General features: G+C 42.8%; 2 protein-coding genes across 4 annotated transcripts; one reads left to right on the top strand and one right to left on the bottom strand.

The window, feature by feature from the left end:
* Positions 1-41: 41 nt before the first annotated feature.
* Positions 42-1863, bottom strand: bet1l (Bet1 golgi vesicular membrane trafficking protein-like). Of its 2 annotated transcripts, none has more exons than XM_058074898.1 (4): positions 1776-1863; positions 1278-1363; positions 999-1055; positions 42-910 (listed from the first exon to the last, which is right to left on the bottom strand). In XM_058074898.1, exons 1-4 carry the CDS (start codon positions 1792-1794, stop codon positions 743-745), a joined length of 330 nt encoding a protein of 109 aa, XP_057930881.1. In that variant the 5' UTR covers positions 1795-1863; the 3' UTR covers positions 42-742. The 2 variants fall into 2 exon arrangements, with proteins under 2 accessions (XP_057930881.1, XP_057930882.1); XM_058074899.1 differs by lacking the exon at positions 1776-1863 and adding an exon at positions 1454-1756.
* A 16-nt stretch (positions 1864-1879) lies between these two features.
* LOC131130838 (plasma membrane calcium-transporting ATPase 1-like) lies at positions 1880-24804 on the top strand. Of its 2 annotated transcripts, none has more exons than XM_058074889.1 (20): positions 1880-2395; positions 5930-6215; positions 9368-9565; positions 12152-12409; positions 12571-12696; positions 13044-13241; positions 15229-15378; positions 15548-15762; positions 15849-16091; positions 17464-17705; positions 17775-18009; positions 19450-19629; positions 19707-19794; positions 20842-20948; positions 21029-21220; positions 21308-21521; positions 22569-22780; positions 22848-22955; positions 23032-23220; positions 24097-24804. In XM_058074889.1, the coding sequence occupies exons 2-20, from the start codon at positions 6023-6025 to the stop codon at positions 24472-24474; spliced, it is 3726 nt and encodes a 1241-aa protein (XP_057930872.1). In that variant the 5' UTR covers positions 1880-2395; positions 5930-6022; the 3' UTR covers positions 24475-24804. The 2 variants fall into 2 exon arrangements, with proteins under 2 accessions (XP_057930872.1, XP_057930871.1); XM_058074888.1 differs by lacking the exon at positions 1880-2395 and adding an exon at positions 3403-3711.
* Positions 24805-24979: the final 175 nt, after the last annotated feature.

Below are 24979 nucleotides of genomic sequence, written 5' to 3'. Positions count from 1 at the left end.
ACTGGTTATTCAGTATCCGAATGTGCAGAAACTACACAAGCTCAGCATTAAAACTATTTATTGCATGCATAAAAAATAATGGTATAAAGTAAGTTAACCTAAAGCTGAATGGAATTCATAATTATTTCCTGGAAATACTCACTGAATACACTGAATGTCGGCAAGAACAGAAAATGTTAAATACAGTTTATGAAAAGAACAGAGGAAGAAAACAATAACATTGTACCAATAACAGTCTTCTGCCAATTGCAGTTAAACTGTTTTGTAAGCTAACAATTGCTACAGTGTTTGTGAGTTAGATATGTAGGTCTCCTTTTTCCAAATATGTAATTGTTACTTCTATTCACCACCAAAGTCAAATTTGGAGTTATTTAGCATTGTATCACTTCAGGAGAAGAACGTTTCAGTAGCTGAGGCTTTATGAAATTCATTTTTTTCACTTTTTCCTCCACATTAACCTGGTATTATTTCACTGCTCTTATGATGGATACACCCATATGGATACACCCATATGGATACACCCATATACAGGATGACCCTGTGTGACCCTTTAAGTGTTTGATCCACATCAGTGTTTGGTTCCGAGCTGCTCTGACACCACCTGCTGGTCATATCAACACTTTGCATCCCATCCATTTCCTGTTTTTGATCAAAGTCTATCAGACATGATGTTCCAGTTTTCAACTTCTGGCTCAGTTCTGCATCATGAGTACGGTGATGCCGACTGATACAGCCTAGGACATCAACGCTGTATCCTGGTGACCAGGTAGTAGAGCAAGAAGAAGATCAGCACCAGGCCCACAGAGGCGTAGCAGAGAATGCGGCGGTTGTCCCGACTGGAGCGAATCACAGTGGAGAAACGCTTGACACTGCCGCTCAGCAGGCCCGTCGCACTCAGGAAGTTTGAGTCCTGGAGGAACAGGGCACAGGTTAGGTTCTTAGAGGTTGGCCTAAATATGGAGTAAATCAGAAAAGATGATCATTTTGTATGAGCTCACCATGCCATCCAAATACTCATTTTGGTCTTCAGCATCTCTGTCAATATCATACGCCAGCTGTCAAAGAAACATTTTGTTAAACTGACATTACTTTACACTTTTAATTGCTTGATGAAACAAGCTATTTTAATTAACTCTGCCACTTAAGATAACACTACAGCAACAAATGGGTGTATCCAACGCACTTTTTAGCACTGCACGGTTGGCCAGACTGGATGAAATGTTGAAGATTTATCAGAACTCATTCTCCCACTTAAACAATAGTTTGTTGTGACCTACAGATTTCAGCCTGGAGACTTTGGTGGCCAGGTTCTCAGCCAGACGTTTATTCTCAGCATCCAGCATGTCTTCCACAGATCCATGGCCTATTGAAAGATTGGAAATATTGAATCTGAAACGCCTCTTACGTCTGAGAAAAGAAAATCAGATATAGAACCTGGATATTGTTAACATACATTACATACATACAGATGGCGAGCAGATCGGGAAAAGGAAATGGGGAAAAAACGTTTGAATGAATATTCAACCGAAAACCTGTTAAAATCTCATACGAACACTGAGACTTCCTCTGATTGCTCTTCAACCATCCAAGTAGTTAACTACTTAGCCTGTTAGCAAAGCTTTAAGCTGCATTTTCGGCGGTTCGCGGATTAACAACAAAACACCTGAACGCCTGCTTCCTCTTTAAGACTAAACCCCCAGAAAATGACCATTAATGAGTCGTCGTATTGTTATTTTTACTAGTAATGTTCGGAATTGACGTGTCAAAACAAATACCTCCGTTCCAGTCTGCCATATTGGAGAGTGACGTCAAGATCAGCTGTGCGGAAGTGGATTTTACCGACGCCGGTGACGTTAGCAACCTAAAGTTCCGACGGTTTTCGCTTGTTTTCCATCGTTTTCGGCTTCAAAGTTTATTTAGGGATGACGTCAAAGTAAACCTAAAGTATAGATAGTTCCAGAATTGTCTAAACACGGGAACAATTACAACTCAATTCCAACAATTACCACTTTAAATGTATGCGGGGTTAGTATACCCACGATTTAAGTAGCACTAATTTAAGTAGCACTAATACTACTACTACTACTATTTCTACTACTATTATTATTATCGAACGAAGTAATATATATATTGTCTGCAAAGACGCTATTAAAGTCACGAAGAGGTTGTTTATCAACAGGCTCTTTATTGCTAATAAATGGCTACATATGGAAATATGGCAATCCAATCTGTGACTCGAAGGAGAGAACCGAGCCCCTGTCCAAACTCGTCTCCTAATGCAAAATACGGGCGGCGAATTTCAGTCCATTTTCCAGACCATGTTGAGGACCTTGATCACCTATCAAGGTGAAACGATGAAAGCAACCACGAGATGGCGACACAACGCTGCAGAAAGGTGATCTGATCCCTGGTCAGCAAGTCTACCGATGGACGCTTTCAGCCATTGCTTTTCAGGGACAAGGGTCACAAAGCTACGAGCAAAGGTCATACTGTGACTTTTGTAAACTACATATCCATGTGTCTCTGGTTCCTGTAGGCTTTATTCCTGTTGCTTTGGCCCACCCAGACCTGCTCCTGTGTGGTACTAATCCATGTATCCCTGGTCCAATGTGGGCCTGATCCATGAAGACCTGGTTCTATAGCGCTGATGCAAGTAGTCCTGCATTGGTCCATCAATACCTCTGTCTTCTTTATCCATGTCGACCTGGTCCATCTTGACTTGGTCCTTTGCGCTGATTCATGTATCCCCGATCCATTAGCCCTGGTCAATGTAGCCCTGATGTACGTTGCCTGGTCCTTCTAGACCCGATCCCTGTAGTTCTGGGCCATTTAACCCCAACATCTGTATCGCTGTAGACCTGATTCTTGCAGCACTGGATCCATTAATACAGTTGGACTATATATACATAGGACTATATATAGTCCATGTATCCCCGATCAATGTAGCCCTGGTCAATGTAGCCCTGATGTACGTTGCCTGGTCCTTCTAGACCCGATCCCTGTAGTTCTGGGCCATTTAACCCCAACATCTGTATCCCTGTAGACCTGATTCTTGCAGCACTGGATCCATTAATACAGTAGGACTATGTATACATAGGACTATATATAGTCCATGTATGCCTGATGCATGTAGGCCTGCTCTTTGCAGGTGAGGTCTACGTATCAGTGGTGCATGTAGCCCGAGACCAAGTAAACCAGGACCATGTATCCCAGGTCCTTGTGTCCCTCAATCTGTCAGACGAGGACTACCCATTCCTGATGCATGCAACACTGGTCTTTGTAGACGAGGACCATGTAGCCCCGCTCCCCAAGGAGATGTTGCGTATGCATGTGGGCAGAGCTCCCAGGGGGCGGAGCCTGCATCGTGGCAGTGTGTGCTGTGTGGCGTTCACTGAGGCCACAGATAGTCTAATTAGATTAAGCGAGGCTTTCCTCAGATAATCATTTAGCCAGCTCCTGTTTTTTCCTTCCATGGAGAGCAGCCTGCAAGCTCGCTGAAGGTCAAACTGTGTTTCTGACCAACGGGCTGCTTTAAGGACTCCACTGTGTGTCTTTGTTTTTGTGTGTGTGTGTGTGTGTGTAAAGTGGCAGCTGAGGAGTGGTGGCTAGGTTATGGGCAGTTTTAGGAGGCGTGTGTGTTACGCTGCACAGAGCAATCAGACCGCCGCTAATACCTGCTGCTGCTCACTGGAGGCCATGGGGGAAGTTTGTGTAAGTATCTTGTCATCATTACTGCTGCAGTGAATTCTTATTATTATTAGTTATTGATTAGTCACTGCATTCTATCTGTGGAGGCTTGTGGATGTCAACAAGTTAGTGTTGCTATGTTTATTCAGGCACTTGTGTCCTCTTTGGGTGTATACTTCATGTATCTCAGTATTTTTGTATCTGATGCAGTGTGGACATTATTGGCAATACTACCTATATAAACTGTCTATGAAGGTCATTTATTTTTATAAACAGGAAGGTTACTAGTTAACCCATGCTTTGTTAATGTGTATTATAAGAAGTATATTGATGTTTATGGTGCAGTTGGAGTCAGCATAGTGTTTGTTATCAAAGCTTCCCGGTGTGTGTGTGTCGTGACTTCTGCTCAGTCCGTTTACCTTCCTCCTTCCTCCTTTTCGACCCGTCCACTTCTCCCTCGCTCAGATTAAGGCTGGGCTGACTGATTGACACAGATTATGGCGTAAGGCACAGAGGTCACACTGCCTGCCAGGAACACACTTGAAGGCTTCCATAAGACGACCGCTTTGGTGCTCCTAAATGTCCAATAATGACGTCAAATGGATGTGTTAAACCAGAGGTGTCCAAAGTGCCGCCTGGGAGCCAGTTTCGGCCAGGAACTTGTTTTTTTTAGTAGCCCTTGGCATACTGTGAAAATAAAATACAATTATTAGCAGTAATGAGGTGCATCTCAATATATTCAAATATCTTTGAAAAGGTAATTCATGTCAGTTTGTTAAATTCCAAAAATCAAACTATTATATTTTATTAGTATTTATTTAGAAAGGGAAAAGCCATAAAATGTGGCAAGTTACAATTAAAAACACATACAAAACAGTACATAGAATAACAATATAAAATAAAAAGTTTATACCAAAGCATAGCACATTTTCTGTAGAATCACTACACACAGAGTGAAATATTTCAGGAATGTATAAGCGGTACAGAAAATGGATGGCAGGATGTATTGCTGAGGATACCTTACAGCTAAAAAAACAAACAAAAACAAATTCAGTGCCGAATAAAATAAAAATTGTCAATATCGTTAATGCAAAAAAACAAATTCAGTGCAGAATAAAATAAAAATTATCAATATCGTAAATGCTGAATAAGCAAATTAACTGCAGACACTTGACTTTGTCTGTATGTAGACCGCCGATTTTAGGCATTTTCAATGTTCATTGTGATCTTATCGCGCTTTTAATAAACACTTCTTTGAGGGCCTTCACAGGTTCTTCAAGTGTGTTAGTTACATTATATTACATGCTGACGCATAACTACTGGGATAAAGATAATAAACACAAGCATGTTTTCTGTGCAGGTTATTGTGTGTAGCTGCTCTATAGGAGTCCCTAACTCAATACAAAGCTCCAAAAATGAGCATAATATGTCCCCTTTAAAGTCCAACAAAAGATTTTCAAAGAGGGTCATTGCTCTTTCATTTGTTCAGATTTTCAAATTGTCCCATAAATAATTTGAAATAGTCTGTTATAGGGTCAAACTGTGGCCATTACATGTACAGCCAATACGTGAAGTCATACTTCCACATGTTTAAGTGTCATACAAGTGTAAAAAGAAGTGAAGCAGTGTTGGCGGTAAAAAAATTAAAAACTTTTTTCCCAATTAAGTTAGCGTTTGGTGAGTCTAAAGCAGGGGTCGGCAACTTTTACAATCAAAAGAGCCAGTTTACCACTCGCTCACTAAAGAAAAATAGACTGGAGCCACAAAACATGATTTAAAAACAATCTATGTAAATATAAATCTATGTAGATAAAAATATCTTAGAAACCTTCGAAAGTTTGAATTTTTTGATTTATTTTAACAAGTTTTAACAGCCGAATCCAATAAATAGAAGTGAAGTGTTCATTTGTGATGGATGCCAACTCATAGGGTAATGATAGTATCATCTTGGTTAAACCTCGGAAGAAATGTGAAGCAAATTGCGAGTCTCCAAAGATTTTGATTGACTGCCAGATTTGGAGGTATCAAAGTAGTTCAGAGGAGAAAAAGCAAAAAAATCATGACAAATATGCTTATTTTCCCCATTCGGGTGTTAAAAAAAAACTTGAGCATTGCAAAGGGAGCCACAACAAAGAGGCTTAAGAGCCTCATGCGGCTCTGGAGCCGTGGGTTGCTGACCCCTGGTCTAAAGTTTACTGCTTTGAATGTGAGTCCACTTACGACACCTACATTCTCTCCACAGTCACAGAGTCCATGCCAGACCGGACCCACACACCAGGGCAACCACTGAGTCTGTGTTCTTTCAACAAGGCCCAAGTCCCGCACGGAAGCAGACATGGCCAACAGCTCTATCCGCGGCTCCAAACATGGCCGCAGCGAAGCCTACCTGGACACAGAGTTCAGCTGCTCGCTGAAGGAGCTGCGCTCACTCATGGAGCTGCGAGGAGCTGAGGCCCAGACCAGGATCCAGGAGTGCTATGAAGATGTGAACGGACTTTGTGCCAGACTCAGAACCTCCCCTGTTGAAGGTAAATAAGAAATGAGTTTCAAAGGTCTTCATTGGTCTTCATCATCATGTTGGACAGTTGTATGCTTTTAACTTTGTGGGAACATTTGGGAGATGTCCCTTTTCTGTTCCTAGTGCACAAAGCAAGGTTTGTCTACATAGTGTTTTTCTGGCATTTCCACAAATGACTTGCAGGTTTCTCCCTCTGACATGTACCTCATTAGTAAACCAGTCCCTGACTCAGTCTGGACTCTCGTCCTGCCTGAGGGACTGTAGCAGACTGCCATGGTCAAAGTCAACTGACACCGCAAGCCTCTGTTGGTCCTGCACTGCTTGCTCACCTTCAGAAGGAAACTATAGTAAAAACAGCTAAATAAAACAGCTAAATAAAAACAGCTAAAATAATGCATAAGGCTAAAAATAACCAATTACCTAAAAATGTCATCCAATACTTCTCTACAAGAGAGGAGAAATATGATTTCAGGGAAGAACTAAATTTGAAACACTTACATGCTAGGACTACGTTAAAAAGCCATAGCATTTCAGTATGTGGAATCAAACTATGGAATGGATTGAGTAAGGACCTCAAACAATGCACAACGATGAGCCAATTCAAGAAACAATACCAGTTGATGTTTGCTAAATACAAGGATGAAGAGTCTTGAACCAGTCATGATGTGCTATATATATCACTATATTGACACTTACTATGGTACCCATTATGTCATTGTATGGTCATATCACCTTGTACTTCGGTACGAGGTGCATTATTTAAAAAAAAAAAAACTTAAACTGTATTATGGAAAGCAGGAAGTGAACAAATGTAACAGTTACTGATTGTAAAAGTACCAGATGGAGGGGTAGGATTTAATAAGCTTTGCTTCTTCCTACTCCTTTTGGACATGTGGAACTGTGAACTGATTATGGGATGCACTCAATTGTAATCTGATGCATGTTCAAATGAAATAAAACCATTACCATTACCATAGTTTATATAATGCATTTGAATGCAGCATTCACTCCAGACAGAGTGCTACATTCAGAACAAGCATGTCAGCCATGTGTGGGACTTCCTGTCTTTGTGAGAGTGATATAAGTTAGTGCGGCATTTGGGGGCGAGCACTTGGGAATGTGCAGTGCGTTTAAGGCTTGTGATGTGATTATCCATCGGGCAGCGGTTAAAGTCCTGGTCCCAACCCACTGTACTTACGAGCGTGCAAAAAATTTGGGGATGAGTACCGCCTCAGTGCGGATTTGTGAGCATGTGGACATCATATAGTACTTTTAGTGCAGTATGAACTGTCCGGTGGTGGGTACATGTCAGTCTCTGCACTTTCCCAAGTCGGCTGTCCAGTGAGTGGACCGTGACGAGTGAGCGCTTGCGTTTGTCACACGCGTTGTGAACACTGATTTACTGATGCCAACTGATGGACGAGTGCTTGCATATTTTGTCTCCTCTCTGGGATGCCAAGGGCACAGAAGAAGGTCTGGGCTGCATTTGCGGTTCAGAAGGCAGCGGATGTGGCGGGCAAACCTGCATTTCATTCAGGTTTTCAGTAGGGCTGTCAAAGTTAACGCGTTAATGACGCTGTAATTTTTTTAACACACCATTAACATGCGCTCCTCCTGTTTGACCCTCGGCTCACACCGTAGTTTGATTGAAGTATCCTAACTCTGTAGCCACAAGCTGGAATAAACATTGAGCAGAAATGGAGAAAGAAAAGAGTATTTTGATTGGTAAAGTTAGACTCAAAGCCCTGGCAGATGGCAAGACCAAAGTTTTTTGTATCTACTGTTGCTGTGTTTACATGGCCTGCCAGAGGCTGAAGCAGTGCAGGTATTGTTTTTATTGTCATATACAGCAATACCTTGGCACCAGATTGCATTGGAGTTACAGCTGCTATTGACTGTCCATTTGATGACCGAAGCTGAAGTTGAGTGCTGTACTAGCATTAGCATCGAACTGACATTTTCAACATGTCAGTAAAGCATATGTATAGAATTATAGCGATCTGATTAATCTTATTTATGATGTATTGTGTAAAACTATGGCAGGAACAACATCAAACCTAAAGTACTAAATACATAAATACAGAGCCACCATCCTGCTTGGTGGACTTTGTTTTTCAGAGAGGTTGTGTACCACAAATTGTTTTAACTGTTTTATGACTATTGCCTTGTGTTTTGGGTATTTTGATTTGTTCGTTTTACGAAGGAAATGTGCATTGTGGCAAATATTTAATAATAATCATTTCTGGATGTTCCTAAGTAGGCTGTTCTACTCACACTTTGACCTGACACTGTAATAAAATAAAATGTTTCAGTGTGAGAGGTCTCACTCGGTCACATTTTGTTTTGCTAAACCTTCATGGGCGAGTTTAAGAGCTAATATGCTAATCATAGTAAGAAAATATTAAGAAAATAGGAATACGAATATATGCTTGCTGATTGTCTGATTGTTACTTTTATAAATAATGGCTCATATTTCAGAAATTTGATGTAGTTATTGTTGTAGTTGCGCAATGAATCGTTTACCACAAAGAGAGTTCCCCTACTTGTTATAAATTTAAAAAAAGTTTTTCTGTCTGCGATTAAATGTGATTAATTCTGAGTTAACTGTGGTCAAATGCGATTAATCACAATACGATTATTTTAAGCAAATATTTCAATCGATTGACAATCCTAGTTTTCAGTTAATAATAAAACTCTGATCAAAACATGCCTAATAAAAATACATACCTGGAAAAATGAATGACAGAAATAGGCTGTTTATTTGTGACAGTATAGTACGACAATGTACATTGATGTTCTTGCCACTACTTTTCGTGTCCCAGATGTGGAGGCTATGGAGTTATCTAATCAGAATGGATGTCTTATAGCTAACATGTGTCCCATGACATTTCCCCACCCTCATCATTAATTCATTGTGTGTGTGTGTGTGTGTGTGTGTGTATGTGAGACTTGCTTGCGCTCAGTAAACACTTCCAGCGATGCCACAGAGCGCTAAAATGTCAGCAGTAGCTTGAAAAATCCATCAGACCACCTTGACTTCCTTCTGGGTGGTGTAATGACATCTCATACAAGATCTGTATCAATAATACTTTGAATATACATTATAATACTGCAATATACAGTACCAGCACTACAATAATCACATTGTTAAATGTGTTGCAGGTTTAGATGGAAACTCAGAGGACATCGACAGAAGGAAGGAGGTGTTTGGACCGAATGTCATCCCTCCCAAAAAGCCAAAAACCTTTGTGCAGTTAGTGTGGGAAGCCCTGCAGGATGTGACACTCATAATCCTGGAAGTGGCTGCCATCATTTCACTTGGCCTTTCTTTCTACAGACCGCCGGATGCCGACAGACAGAGTGAGTTTGATGTGTAGCAAATAACTGCAACTCAGCACAGCAAAATAATGTAGAAATAGACACGAAAAGCATGTTTCATGAGGTTAGGAAGTCTGATTTCGTACCCTTGACACCTACAATTACTGTCGTACGGGGAAAACATGAAAACGCCACACAGAGATGGCCGAGGGTGGAATCAAACTCGGGTCTCCTAGCTGTGAGGCCGACAAGCTAACCACTTGTCCTAAACACGACATACATTTTCAATTAAATGTGCTAATGTGGTAAAACAAGAAGTGAAGAAACATGCTTACAGTGTCTGCTAGTACATTCTTATACTGTGCTGAGTTCAGAGGTTATCAAATTAAAATGGAACTGAATTGAATCAAAGTTAAAATGTATTTCATTTCTTTACATTTTTACTCTCCACTCTAATGTAAAATGAATGAATGAATACCTCTCAAAAGTGTGCATTATTGTCTTTGTAAAGACAGAATTGATCTTAATCTTGTTAGATAATATCCATCAATACTTGTGACTAGGGATGCTTCGATCGTTTGACCACTGATCAGTATTGAAATTTCCGTGAAAAAGCATGTAATTGGCATATGGTGATAGATGCCTTCATATAAAAGCCAATCTCTGCACTGCATAGGTGTGCCAAAACGAAAACAAACATGTATGACGTGTGGGACTGACCTGCTAAGACGTGCCATGAAAAATATGCTATAACTTAATACGGCATTTGAAGAACAAACACTTGGCGGAGTATAGTGAGTTCTCAGGGCTAACAGTTTGATCATCAGTCAAACAGCAGCTAACAAGGCCAAAATACTGCACAACACTCACCCGTATGTGCGTGACAGTCGAAAAATAACGGGATTCATTAGACCTGAACAGCAGCCTTTGTCAGCGGTGGAAGACATCAGATTCACTGAATGCAAATTCACTTGGAGCCTACCAACGTGCTACCTGGAAGTCCTGCTAGGGCTCTACCAGGAACTCCATAGAGTTCAGGAACTCAGGAACTCCATAGAGCCTCTTGAAAAAGTAATCTTTTTCCATTTTTCTGTTAGAATGTTGTATTCTCGTGTTAAACAATGCCAACATTTCAGATAATGAAGTTTGCGCATTTGGAAGAACCTGAAAGAAGTTTGGGATGCTCCAAACCCTTGGTTTCAAAAGAAGTGGTAAAACTTCCTTATATGGGCGTGGCTGATTGATAAGCTCTCTGCCCTCCTCCTCCTCTGTTTACTTGCTAACAAAACCACATTTGTTTACAATTCCTAACGACGCCACCATCAGGCACAAGTGGTTGGAGTTCCTGATTCCCTACCAGCAAAAGAAATGGATTTGAATCCGTCAGCGGCATTTCACACGAGACTGTTTTGTGAACATGGTCCAGTATGAACTGGACTTGCCGAAGCCTTTCCAAAGTTACTTGGTCATGTGGACTGAGCAAGCAGAAAGTAACAGTTTATCAGTGTCCGAACTGTGTTTATTTTGTGTAAGTCATGGAGCAAAAGCACTTGCATACAGGGAGCAGGGTTGCTAATAGCCGTTTCTCACCATAATTAGCGGCCACGTCAGACATTACCGATGCTTTATAAAACCAAATGCTAAAGCTACTTACCATTAAGAGACGTCTTGAGTAACCTCTTTTCTTGTCCAGTCTCTACTTCCGGATTGGATTCGGGATCCAACACATATGGCTGTGTGTTAAAAGCTGACATTTTAAAAAAGATAAATCGCTGTTTATGATCAACTCCTATACCTTTGCAGCTAGCAGCACAAACTGGAACTCCTTTTAAGTACTCGCAAATGTGGCCAACCACAGCGAGGGGAGGTGGGCCGTGGGTGGAATAAATTAAAACTGACTTTTTTCGGGTTAACCAGGAAATCCAACAAAATACAGCTGAATAGGTGCAGATTCTGGAAGAACCAGAATGCTTTTTGTGCTGGTTATCGTGTGCAGCTGCTCTTTAGGAGTCCACAACTCAAAGGGCCGAAAAATTAACCTAATAGGTCTCCTTTAAATGTGTTTTTGCCTAAATTAAGGTGATTTTATGGTTTGTTTTTCATACCATATAGCCAATAGCAATGGTGGAGCCAGGACTTGTGGGGTCCATGAAAAAAATTACTTGGTCCCCCTTTTTAGTAAATCATTATTTATTTTAGTTATAATTAACTATTTTTGGGATTATATTCTTAATTATATCACCTGATTGTAAATAAAATTTAAAAACATGTATAATTAATCCATATGATTGGTATCAGTATCGGCGGATTTCACTCATGGATAAATCGGCAGAATCTGGAGCAGAAATCCCTGATATATAAGCTGGAATAAGCTGTAATGGTGATTAAATATTATGGGTAGTTTGTTTTAAAGGGGTATATTTATTATATATTAATATACTATATTATTATTACAAATTTCCCCACTGAGGGACGAATAAAGGCATATCTTATATATTAATATATATTATATACAATATAATATACATTATATATTAATAATAAACTGCTTTTCCTGTCAACAAGACAGTTATGTAGCCCAGTAAAGTAGAAATAAATGACATAAAATGAGTTGTAATATGTGCTCAGGTTGCGGCAAGGCGGCGGGCAGCATGAGTGATGAGGACGAGGCGGAGACCGGCTGGATCGAGGGCGCCGCCATCTTACTGTCAGTGGTCTGTGTGGTCCTGGTGACGGCCTTCAATGACTGGAGCAAGGAGAAGCAGTTCCGTGGCCTCCAGAGTCGCATTGAGCAGGAGCAGAAGTTCACCGTGATGAGAGGAGGTCAGGTGGCGCAAATCAAAGTGTCAGAGATCGTCGTCGGCGACATCGCGCAGGTCAAATATGGTGAGTTGAGGAGTCAGACCAGTTGCGCAGGACGGTTTTCATGCAATTAATCTTCTCATTCTTCTCAATGTTATTGGAACCAATGAAGAAGAGCTCATTTTATTGTTTCTCTGGCTGCTCCATTCTGCTGAAATAATTTCTTCTCGTGCTCATGCTTCCAGGTGACCTCCTCCCTGCCGACGGCATCCTTATCCAAGGCAACGACCTGAAGATCGACGAAAGCTCACTGACCGGAGAGTCGGATCATGTCAAGAAGAGTCTGGACAAAGATCCGATGCTGCTCTCAGGTACTTCACTTTGCTCCCTTTGCATTACATTGTTAAGACACATTTTGTTTGTTTTACACTGGCAAAATTGTGAAGGGGATCAGAATTATAATCATTTTTGCTACATACCAAAAGGATGGCGCTAGAAACAATGCTGTGGGCAAAGAAAGACACGATGGAAGATGACATTATAGTGAGGATCTGGATAAAGGTGCAAGCTTGGGAGTTTAATTTCAATTTGATGGCATCAATGAAAACATCCACCCCCCACAATCACAAAGGCCCACACATCTGTTCATAAACCAGGAAGTAGTCTGCTAGCTAACAAACACAAGGACTAACAAACAAAATATTTTTTTCCGTGCCAGGCACCCACGTAATGGAGGGCTCAGGCAAGATGGTGGTGACGGCGGTGGGCGTCAACTCACAGACGGGTATCATCTTTGCCCTGCTGGGCGCTGGAGAGGACGGCGAATGTGGCGATGACGACAAGGTTGAAAAAGAGAAGAAGAAGACGAGCAAGAGGAAAGAAGAGCGCAAGAAGAGGGAGAAGAAGGACAAGATAGGTAGGTCTGTTTGTCGGTGGCAGCGACATGTTGATCCCATTGTGTTGAGGCATGCCTAATATTGTGGTTGGTTAAAATTAAGCTTGTGACAAAATGAGTTACAGGTTGTTCCTCTTTTACAGCTAAAAAGGAGGAAAAAGGCAAGAAAGGCAACATTACTGCATATGCTTCTAACCGCTTCTATCTGGCTCTAACTGCTTTTAACCGGTTTATCTGTTTGTAACTGCTTCCAACTGCTTGTATCCGGCTTCAACTGCCACTAACCGGTTTTCACTGCTACTAACTGGTTCTAACTGGTTCAAATTGCTTCCGGTCATAGGTCATAACTGCTTCTGACTGGTTTCAACTGCTTCTGTCGCATTAACTGCTACTTTGTACAAGCAGAGACTGAGACTGAATCTCTTTTGTGTAATCAATCAATCAATCAGCACAGTAATCATTCAGACAACCTAAAATTTATCAATCAATCGAGCAATTGAAGAACCAACAAAAAAAAACATCAGTTGATCAGCTGTGCAAATATCCAACCATTCTTTCATCGATGGTTCCATCAGTTTGTCAACAAATCCAATAATTGACTAACTAATTAATCTGTAACCAACAAATAAATCCATTGATCAACTGGTTGAACCAACTAATGAACCAACCAATAGTTTTTTCATGATCTATCCTGACGTTCAGTCAATCACCAGTTAACCAGTACATAACTGATCACCTAACTGATCCAGTCACAGACCAACAAATCAATAAGTCAAATGATTGACTTATTGAACCACCTAATGAACCACCCGTCCATCCAGCATTCAATCAATCAAAAATCAATCACCCGATTGATCGCTTGAAACAGCCAATCAACCAATCAACCAATCAATCAACTGATGAAGTGATTGATCAATTCATCAAACAACTGCCTGTCCATTCAGTCAGCCAACGGATGCAAAAATGATTCTATTAATTGACCAGCCAGTCAAAGAATACATATAATAAATCAGCCAATGGATAGTAGTAGTAGTAGTAGTAGTAGTAGTGGCACTTATCTGATAAATAAATCACACAGTCAACTAAACAAACCATAAAATCAATCAATACGTTGATCAACCAACAAACCAACAAATAAAAAAAATCAGTCAATGAAGCTACAAATCAAGCACTATGAATTAACCACTCAAGTGAATGCTAAGAATTCAATCCAGGTGTCTACAGAGACCTCCATTGTGCTTGTGGTCCTCACATGGCACCACTCACCCCACCAGACCCCCTCCTCTCTGGGCGGAGCAGCAGCAGAAGGTGCTCCTGACTCTGTTGATGCTGATTAGAAGCAAGCAGATTAACCTTCTTAAGCTCGCCAGCTTCTTTCTTTTCCTCCCTGCTGCTTCTGCCTTCATGTCCACTAATAACCTCGTTACTGAGCTGGGATCAGTGTGCGCGCACACACAAACACACACACACACACACACACACATACATGCATACACAGTGTCCACAGTCAGTTGGTGGTTTGACCTGTTCATTGTCATTTACCACGGGAAGCAAAGGATTGCTCGGTTAATTTGATGCTTGATTGTTTGCATTCTGCTGCGACTCACACACACTTTGAAGTGTCGTGGAAGTGGACACACGCACAAACACGCACGCACACGCACACACACACACATAACAGCTTGTCCTGTCACATTCTGTTAGCATGCCTTGCCCACTTCATTAGGTACACAATCTAATGAGATCCATTGTAAATCTGCACTGACAGCTGTTTGTAATGTATTGACCCCCCAGTAAGCAAAATACTACACACGGCTGTATGCTCTGTATGATGCAGTAAAATCACAATAATAAATACATTGATACCTTCATATGAAAATCTGCATTATTATCTTTGTATTGGAGTTTGTACCTAATGAAGTTCTGGTGTCAGCTGCACTGGCGTAACACCTATGTGCAATGCAATGCTGAATGATAGGTGAATGATATAAAACATTTCATCCGATAGTTGACGTATTCAAAGATGGAGCCACCGTGGAGCTACAGCCCCTCAACAAGGACGTAGAACATGAGAAGAAGAAAAGCAACCTCAGAAAGAAGGAGAAGTCGGTCCTCCAGGGGAAGCTCACCAAGTTGGCCGTGCAGATCGGCAAAGCAGGTACAAACTGACGTCTCAAAGACCTTAAAGTTGATCTTTAGAAATAGTTCAGTTCTGACCATTCACAGAAATGATATGATATGTCAATATCGTAAGATGTCTCACTCTTGAGATACTTCCTCACACATCAAGGAGTGGTCCTCAAGTCTGCTGTGTCCTCCACCGCCAGGTCTCTTCATGTCGGCGCTCACAGTCCTCATCCTCATCACCCGCTTCCTGATTGATACCTTCTGGATTCAGGGTGTTCTCTGGACCAGCGAGTGTGTGCCCATCTATGTCCAGTTCCTGGTCAAGTTCTTCATCATTGGCGTGACGGTGCTTGTGGTGGCCGTGCCCGAGGGTTTGCCTCTGGCCGTCACCATCTCCCTGGCCTACTCTGTCAAGGTGTGCCCACCCCTCTTGTGTCCACTATAACCTCATGGAACCCCCATGCCCTATTTTGAGACTGACACTTTCTTCTTCTGTTTTAGAAAATGATGAAGGACAACAACCTGGTCCGCCACCTGGACGCCTGCGAGACCATGGGCAATGCCACTGCCATCTGCTCGGACAAGACAGGCACGCTCACTATGAACCGCATGACGGTGGTGCAGGCCTACATCAATGGCTGTTACCATAAAAAGGTGCCAGAGCCCGGTCTCATCCCCGCCAAGGTTCTGGACCTGTTGGTTCTGGGGATTGGGGTCAACTGCGCCTACACCACCAAGATTATGGTGAGATATAAAAATAGCCATCCATTCAGGACACTGTGGGTGTTTTTAGGGCTAAGTTGATGTTGGAAAGATGCCACAGAGGCTCAGAGAGATTCTGTCTGATCGTCACCTCCTGAAGTCCAACACTGATTAAACAAAATCATTGTGGACTGAAGTCGTTTGCTTCTCTCGTACCCATCAATGTGTTCCACCCTGTTTCCACAAAGCAGTACCCGATGGTTCAGTTCAGTATTTAGTATCAATATTTTTTACCTTTTATAAGGATTCCCGGGCGGCACGGCGGTCGAGTGGTTAGTGCGCAGACCTCACAGCTAGGAAACCAGGGTTCAATTCCAAAACAATACCCAAGCCTACCCCTTGTTGGAAACTGGGTGTTTGGTTCAGTTTGTTATAGCATTGCAATGTTTTGTTTGTCTACAACAGGGGTCTCAAATTCAATTTACCTGGGGGCCACTGGAGCTAGGGTCTGGGCGAGGCTGGGCCGCATCAGGTTTTCAAAAAAAAAAAACAAAAAAAAACGCATTTATTAAAAACAGAAAAATGAATAAACTTTGCTTTGGTTCCGATTTTCTACAAGAAAAGCGCTGATAAAACATTCCACTGTTCTCAAATATCTTAATTTTTATTTTTCAAGATCAAGAATAAAGAAAATCAATCAGTAATAAATAAATATGATAATAATAAAACAGCAACTTAAGAAACCACATATAGTTGGTGGGTAGACAAATTATTTTTTCAGATTAAAATGAACAAAGCATTATCAGAGCCCTGTAGACATGACAAAACACGACTATAGTCACATTTATACTCTTTTTATTTACAACATATTGCGCAACTGCAGGGTCTTGAGACACATGCTAACTCGCAAACTAGAGAGCTAGCGACCTAAACGGTAGCCTTCAAGTTATTTCCTTTAAAACGTACCACTTCCACACGGATAGGGAGGATAACTATTAACAGTTATTTAACCTTTAACATGAACATTAATCAAACGTAATAATTTTTTCTGGGTACATGATACCATACAGCATCCATATCAAACTTGCACGGGCCACACTAAAATTAAACTTTCATATCAAGGCGGGGGCCTCAAACTAGTGTCCTGCGGGCCACATTTGGCCCGCGGGCCGCGTGTTTGAGACCCCTGGTCTACAATATACCAGTTTATGGTGCCCTCCACTGGGGTAACAAATGCTAAATACTAGAGGTGCAGCTCAACACAGTGCAGCGTGCTGATGGGTGAACAGAATGGAACACAGATGTCCTCCATTGTTGTCCTTTCTTTAGTTTATGATGTTTTGCTAATTACACAATGTATCCTACCAACACACCCAAGCTTGGTGAAACTAACCTGCTTCCGCCGCCCCTTCAGCCTCCAGACAAAGAGGGCGGTCTGCCTCGCCAGGTGGGCAACAAAACAGAATGTGCCTTACTGGGACTCACCTTGGACCTACGGCGGGACTACCAGAGCGTCCGCAATGACATCCCAGAGGAGAAGCTCTTTAAGGTGTACACCTTCAACTCAGTGAGGAAATCCATGAGCACCGTGCTGAGGAACCACGATGGGAGCTACAGAATGTTCAGCAAGGGCGCCTCTGAGATCCTGCTCAGAAAGTAAGACCACTGCAACGTCCAATTCCCCTGGCATGACTCCGCTTTTGTTTACATGTCCGGTCATTCCAGATGTTGCAAGATTCTGATGGAAAATGGTGCAGCCAAAGCCTTCAAACCTCTCGACAGAGAGAAGCTGATGAACACAGTGATAGAGCCCATGGCATCCGAGGGCCTCAGGACCATCTGCCTCGCCTACAGAGACTTTACCGCCTCTGACGAGCCGGACTGGGATAATGAGAGCGACATCCTTGCTGGGCTCACCTGCATTGCCGTGGTTGGCATTGAGGATCCTGTACGACCTGAGGTACAGCATGTTGACTCCTTCACATGAGAACACACTATTTCCAGTGTCCTTTATGCTAGTGACTACCCCACGAGAGATACTGTATAAAAATTTATACAGTGGGTCCCCACACATTTGCAAATGTTTGGTTTAAAAAAACTGCTTTCATTTTTTTCTTAGAAAATAGGCCTTTTTCCACAGAACATGTCATTAACCTTAAGTCTGCAATAAGTTATCCATCTATTTTCTATGCCGCTTATCCTCACTAGGGTCACTGATATGATGAAGCCTGAACCAGCTGACTTTGTGCAAGAGGCGGGGTACACCCTGGACTGGTCGCCAGCCAATCACAGGGCACATATAGACAAACAACCATTCACACTCACATTCATACCTATGGACAATTTGGAAACCCACACATGCACGGGGAGACCATGCAAACCCCACACAGAGATGCCAAGCCAAGATCTTTGATCTCCTGACTGTGTGGGCAACATGCTAACCACTCGACCACCGTGCGGCCTGTAATAAGTTATACATATGATGATACTGATAAAATGCATTACTGTTGAAAAAGCCCACATTTTATACGTGTTTATCTCTTTATTCTTCAGTGATAATGGTTTGTTCAGCAGTCCTTGAACACAACAGTGTAAGGCGTAAAAGTGAAACTCAATAACTTTTACACCATGATGCCGATTCCATTTGTTCACTGATCATCTTCCATTATCTTTCACTGGTGGGGAGTACATATATATATTTTATCATTTCAAATGTGTGATAATAATAAATGTGAGAAGCATATTGAAGCGAGACAGGGGAAGGTTCTAGAGCTGAATTTAATGTAATACAGTAGTACCTTGGTTTTTGTCATTAATTTGTTCCAAAATGTCTGATGAATACAGAAATAGCAGAAAAATCATAGCAGAAAATGTAAATCCAATTCATCCGATCCCGACACCCAAAAATATGAACAAACGTATTTTATAGATTATACTTAGTTTTACATTCAGTAAACAATGCAACGGCGGACGAGGCCCCACAGCTCGGAGACCCGAGTTAAATTCCATCCTCGGCCATCTCTTTGTGGAGTTTGCATGTTCTCCTCATGCATGCGTGGGTTTTCTCCGGGTACTCCGGTTTCCTCCCACATTCCAAAAACATGCTAGGTTAATTGGTGACTCCAAATTGTCCATAGGTATGAATGTGAGTGTGAATGGTTGTTTGTCTATATGTGCCCTGTGATTGGCTGGCGACCAGTCCAGGGTGTACCCCGTCTCTCGGCTGAATACAGCTGGGATAGGCTCCAGCACCCCCGCGACCCTCGTGAGGAAAAAGCGGTAGAAAATGAATGAATGATGCTGACTTCTCTTACATCCTGGCGAGAATATGGCAATTTTCTTGGTTAGCTTGTGTGTCAAATGCTCTCAATCAACGTTCGACATCCTGTGCTGCCTTCAGGTGCCAGATGCCATCAAGAAGTGTCAGCGTGCAGGCATCACCGTGCGCATGGTGACCGGGGACAATATCAACACAGCGCGGGCCATCGCCACCAAATGTGGCATACTGCAGCCCGGCGATGATTTCCTGTGTCTGGAAGGCAAAGACTTCAACCGACGCATTCGCAACGAGCTGGGGGAGGTCAGTGTGGCAGCCGTCAATCAAACCTACCCACACGGGATGAATAATCAATGTTTATGTCTCTTTGTTTGATGTAGATTGAACAGGAACGTATCGATAAGATCTGGCCCAAACTGAGAGTCCTCGCCAGATCATCTCCAACGGACAAACACACTCTGGTCAAAGGTTAGACACACTTCAATACTTTACTTGCAAGGTAGACGTAATGAAGTCCCTGAATGCATCATTATGAGGCAGTAGGACCACATGATCCCTTGTAGCGAATCACCAAGTATAGTAAATGTAAGATAACTAAAATATTATGGGAAAAAGTCACAAAAGTAACCACAGAAGTGACTTTTACTAAATATTTAAAGGGGCTGTAGCGGAGAGGCTTCTCGGGTTGTGAGATCGTCTCCCAGGATGCACTAGTTTGGAGCGTCAAAGGTATAGGGGGTGTGTTCAAATGAAAGAACACGGAAGGTTGTCCTCTTTTGGTGATTTTATTTAGGTTATGATGTGCTACTGATGAGACATACATACAAAGACAAATACACAATAAATGATAAGTAACGTAATGTAACTCATATTACACAAGTATAATGATGAGCTAAATGCCCGCTACACACAGAAATTCAACAAAGAAACCAAGCAAACATGACACTCCCTAGAATAACCGTTAGTCATAGCTAGCTTAAATACTGATATTAGCACCGATGAAAAGGGAGCCTAACTTTGTGAAAAGGGTGCCCAAACTACTCCACAGCTCCCACAATAAGCCAAAAAACTCACCTTTATGCATTCACGCACAGCATCAACCTGGTGATATGATGTATGAGGCGCAATAAGGCTCAGAGATCTATATATTGTTCAACCGAAAAAACGTCCCGCACTGTGGTGCGTTTACTGACCGCTGAACACCGTAGGACAAACGACACTCTAAGCCGAACATACAATGCAATGTAAATGATGGGCTTCTAACAGTCACAATGTTGATGAAATTAATATCAATGCGTTTTCTGTATACTAAATAACAGAATGTAATCTTGAATACTGCCTGAGAACTAACACTGCACTCTAAGCTGAACATACAATGCAATGTAAATTATGGGCTTTCTAACAGGGGCCATTGGTTATAATTGACTTCTGGAGAGCTAATGCGGGATCAGTTTCCATTCAATGTATCATTCTTGCGGCCAAGACAGAAAATGAAAGACATTTGTTTCCTCTCAGGCATCATCGACAGCACCGTGTTGGACCGGCGGCAGGTCGTCGCAGTAACAGGAGATGGTACCAATGATGGCCCTGCCCTCAAGAAAGCGGATGTCGGCTTTGCCATGGTAACCGCCATCAACACACCATGTGTCAATTCAAACACTGTTCAATTTTAAAAGGCCACACATGTGTCTTCATTCCTTAGGGCATCGCCGGGACAGATGTGGCCAAGGAGGCGTCAGACATCATCTTGACAGACGACAACTTCAGCAGCATCGTGAAGGCCGTCATGTGGGGCAGGAACGTCTACGACAGCATCTCCAAGTTCTTGCAGTTCCAGCTCACCGTCAACGTGGTCGCCGTCATCGTGGCTTTCACAGGCGCCTGCATCACACAAGTCAGGATCACCTGGATCGCACCTTCCATGCTCTTCTTTGTTCCCGGTCGATCCCTGAGCTAATGGTCTCCCTTTGTCCCCCCTCAGGACTCCCCCCTGAAGGCGGTGCAGATGTTGTGGGTCAACCTGATCATGGACACCTTCGCCTCCCTGGCGCTCGCCACTGAGCCGCCCACTGAAGCGCTCCTGTTCAGGAGTCCGTACGGACGCAGCAAGCCGCTCATCTCTCGCACCATGATGAAGAACATCCTGGGCCACGCTGTCTATCAGCTGATTGTCATCTTCACGCTACTGTTTGTTGGTCAGTAAATGTACACCATAAACATCACTGCCGTGGAGTTTTTATAAGATTATTATAAAATGATATCATAATTGGGGCGGCACGGTGGTCGAGTGGTTAGCGCGCAGACCTCACAGCTAGGAGACCTGTGTTCAATTCCACCCTCGGCCATCTCTGTGTGGAGTTTGCATGTTCTCCCCGTGCATACGTGGGTTTTCTCCGGGTATTCCGGTTTCCTCCCACATTCCAAAAACATGCTAGGTTAATTGGTGACTCCAAATTGTCCATAGGTATGAATGTGAGTGTGAATGGTTGTTTGTCTATATGTGCCCTGTGATTGGCTGGCGACCAGTCCGGGGTGTACCCAAAGACAGCTGGGATAGGCTTCAGCACCCCCCACGACCCTCGTGAGGAAAAAGCAGTAGAAAATGAATGAATGAATAATATGTATATAATAATATAATAATATGAATAATAATATATATTTTTCCTACCTTCTTCTCACGTGATGCTTTGACTGCTTCCTTTGGGGAAAGCCCGCTATGCTAACAGCGCTAGCTTCTCCTCACTATTTTTTAAAAATGACATAAGCATGTCAGGCTGCAAGGTGGTTGAGTGGTTATGGTGTAGGACTCACAGCTCGGAGACCCGAGTTCAATTCCATCCTCGGCCATCTCTGTGTAGAGTTTGCATGTTCTCCCCGTGCATGCGTGGGTTTTCTCCGGGTACTCCGGTTTCCTCCCACATTCCAAAAACATGTTAATTAGTTAATGGGTGACTCCAAATTGTCCATAGGTATGAATGTGAGTGTGAATGGTTGTTTGTCTATATGTGCCCTGTGATTGGCTGGCGACCAGTCCAGGGTGTACCCCGCCTCTCGCACGAAGAAATCTGGGATAGGCTCCAGCACCCCCGCGATTTAATAAAAAACATCATATGCTGGGTCTGGTGCAGGGCAGGACTACACATGCCCCCTCTGCAAAATTGATCAAATGTGTTCTTTAATGTGATGAATGACCCCCCCCTCCCCCGTAATAAAATAATGAACACTCATGTTGCATCTTGCAGGTGAGATGCTGTTTGACATCGACTGTGGCAGGGATGCACCACTGCATGCCCCACCGTCCGAGCACTACACCATCATCTTCAACACCTTCGTCCTCATGCAGCTCTTTAACGAGCTCAACGCCCGCAAGATTCACGGCGAGAGGAACATCTTTGAGGGAGTCTTCAACAACCCCATCTTCTGTGCCATCGTGCTTGGGACCTTCCTTATTCAGGTATCCCTAGCGGGCTCTGGGCCAAGTTGACAAGAATAAAATAAGTGATGTTGTGATGTCCTTCCAGGTGCTCATTGTGCAGTTTGGAGGCAAGCCCTTCAGCTGTGTGAGTCTGAGCATAGAGCAGTGGCTCTGGTGTGTCTTCCTGGGCTTCGGCAGCCTCCTGTGGGGACAGGTGAGACCCATCATCTCTGAAAGTTGGCACCTACCGTGTCTGACTCACTCACCTTTTTACCTTTGACCTCTATCAGCTGGTGTCTAGCGTCCCCACCAGCTGGCTGAAGTTCCTGAAAACGGCGGGTCATGGTACCAAGCAGGAGGAGATCCCAGAGGAGGAGCTGGAAGAGATGCAGGATCTGGATGAAATTGACCACGCTGAGATGGAGCTGAGGAGGGGTCAGGTGCTGTGGTGTCGCGGCCTCCAACGCATACAGACTCAGGTATCTCCTCATCTTCCATGCCTTTCACATCTTCTTTGGACTCCAGAGGAACCTATTTATATGCTCAGCACATTCAGCACAGTTTTCCCACAGGAAATAATGTCAGGTGGAAATAATCTGTTCCAGCTTCAAACTGTTTCATCGTGAAATCAACATTTTGACTGATTTGGTTTGTTTCATTGTATTATGCATTATGCATTATGCATTCATTCATTTTCTACCGAGGCGGGGTACACCCTGGACTGGTCACAGGGTTGGCACTGGCCAATCACAGGGCACATATAGACAAACAACCATTCACACTCACATTGGATTAGCAATTAGGAGTCACCAATTAACCTAGCATGTTTTTGGAGAAAACCCACGCATGCACGGGGAGAACATGCAAACTCCACACAGAGATGGCTGAGGGTGGAATTGAACCCTGGTCTCCTAGCTGTGAGGTCTGCGCGCTAACCACTCGACCGCCGTGCCGCCCTGTATTATGCAGTGATTAATTTATTTTTACACACAGTTAAGTTTGTTCAAAAGTGAATTAAAATATTGCTTGTACACTTAATAAAGCTTTTATGATGGCCACAGTTGACCCTGGAACAGATTAATTGACTTTGGATTACTTTACTATTGGGATTTTTTTTTTTAATGGAAGTAAAGGACTTGATAAAACGTTTTCATGTGTGTAGGCAAAGGTTTTCAGTCACATTAATTCACTTTAGCCATATTGTACTGAGCAGCCAGACACTTTCATATACCACTCTACGTTCCATTTCCTGTTCTGTGGTTATCATTACATTTTTCGTATTTGCCATTTGTTGTAAACTTCTGTGCTAACATTACAAAAACTCAATTTTACATTTGAAATCTTCCACCCTCTAGATCCGCGTGGTGAATGCCTTCAGGGATAGCGTGTCCCCATACGAGAACTTGGAGACGCCCAAGTCCCGCAGCTCCATCCACAACTTCATGACTCACCCAGAGTTCCGAATCGACGACTCAGAGACTCAGATCCCACTCATTGATGAGCTGGAGAGCGAGGATGACGCACCCACTAAGCGCAACTCCATTGTGGCCCCGCAACTGCTCACCTCCGCACCTCCCATCCATGCATCACGGGGCCAAAACAACAGCGCAGCGGAGCGCCCCCTGCCGCCGCTGAAGGACAGTTCCAGGGCTGCTGGTCTGAGTTCCGCCAACTCTGCGGGGGTGCCGCCTTGTCCAGGAAGCCCCCTTCACAGCCTAGAGACGTCGCTCTGACGCACCGCCCCATTCACGACCACTTCCTGTGACATCCTAGGATGTGTTCAAACATTTTAAGGACCGACTCAACTGGAAACGCTTCCATGCTCCAACAAGGCGGCGGCCTCACGCAGACATTCCCTCTATACATAAATAGACAGGAACTCTGCAGTTGTTGTTTAGCACAAGAATATTTGTCAGATGGTCAATAACCAATAATCATGTCTTCATGTGTACACATGGTCAAACATAGACTTAGATTGGTAACTCGATGGAGATGTGACTTTGTGTCTGTAGACTCGTGGAAGTTCATTTTTGGTGTTTTTGTAAAAAAAAAAAAAAAGCAAAATATTTGTTTGTAGGTCGTGTTTTGTCAATGAAAAAGATTTATTTGATAGATGACACATTTCAATAATACCAATCAGATTATATTTATTTACCACATTGAGTGATGGGAATTCAGGGGAAACATTATTGAATTTTATATATCAAATATAAAATGCCCTTAAATATAGCTAAAATT

This window comes from Doryrhamphus excisus, chromosome 6, assembly GCF_030265055.1.
Source record: "Doryrhamphus excisus isolate RoL2022-K1 chromosome 6, RoL_Dexc_1.0, whole genome shotgun sequence".
Lineage (NCBI taxonomy): Eukaryota > Metazoa > Chordata > Actinopteri > Syngnathiformes > Syngnathidae > Doryrhamphus > Doryrhamphus excisus.
Note: the sequence above shows the minus strand (reverse complement) of the source record. Positions and strands in the feature narration are given on the sequence as shown.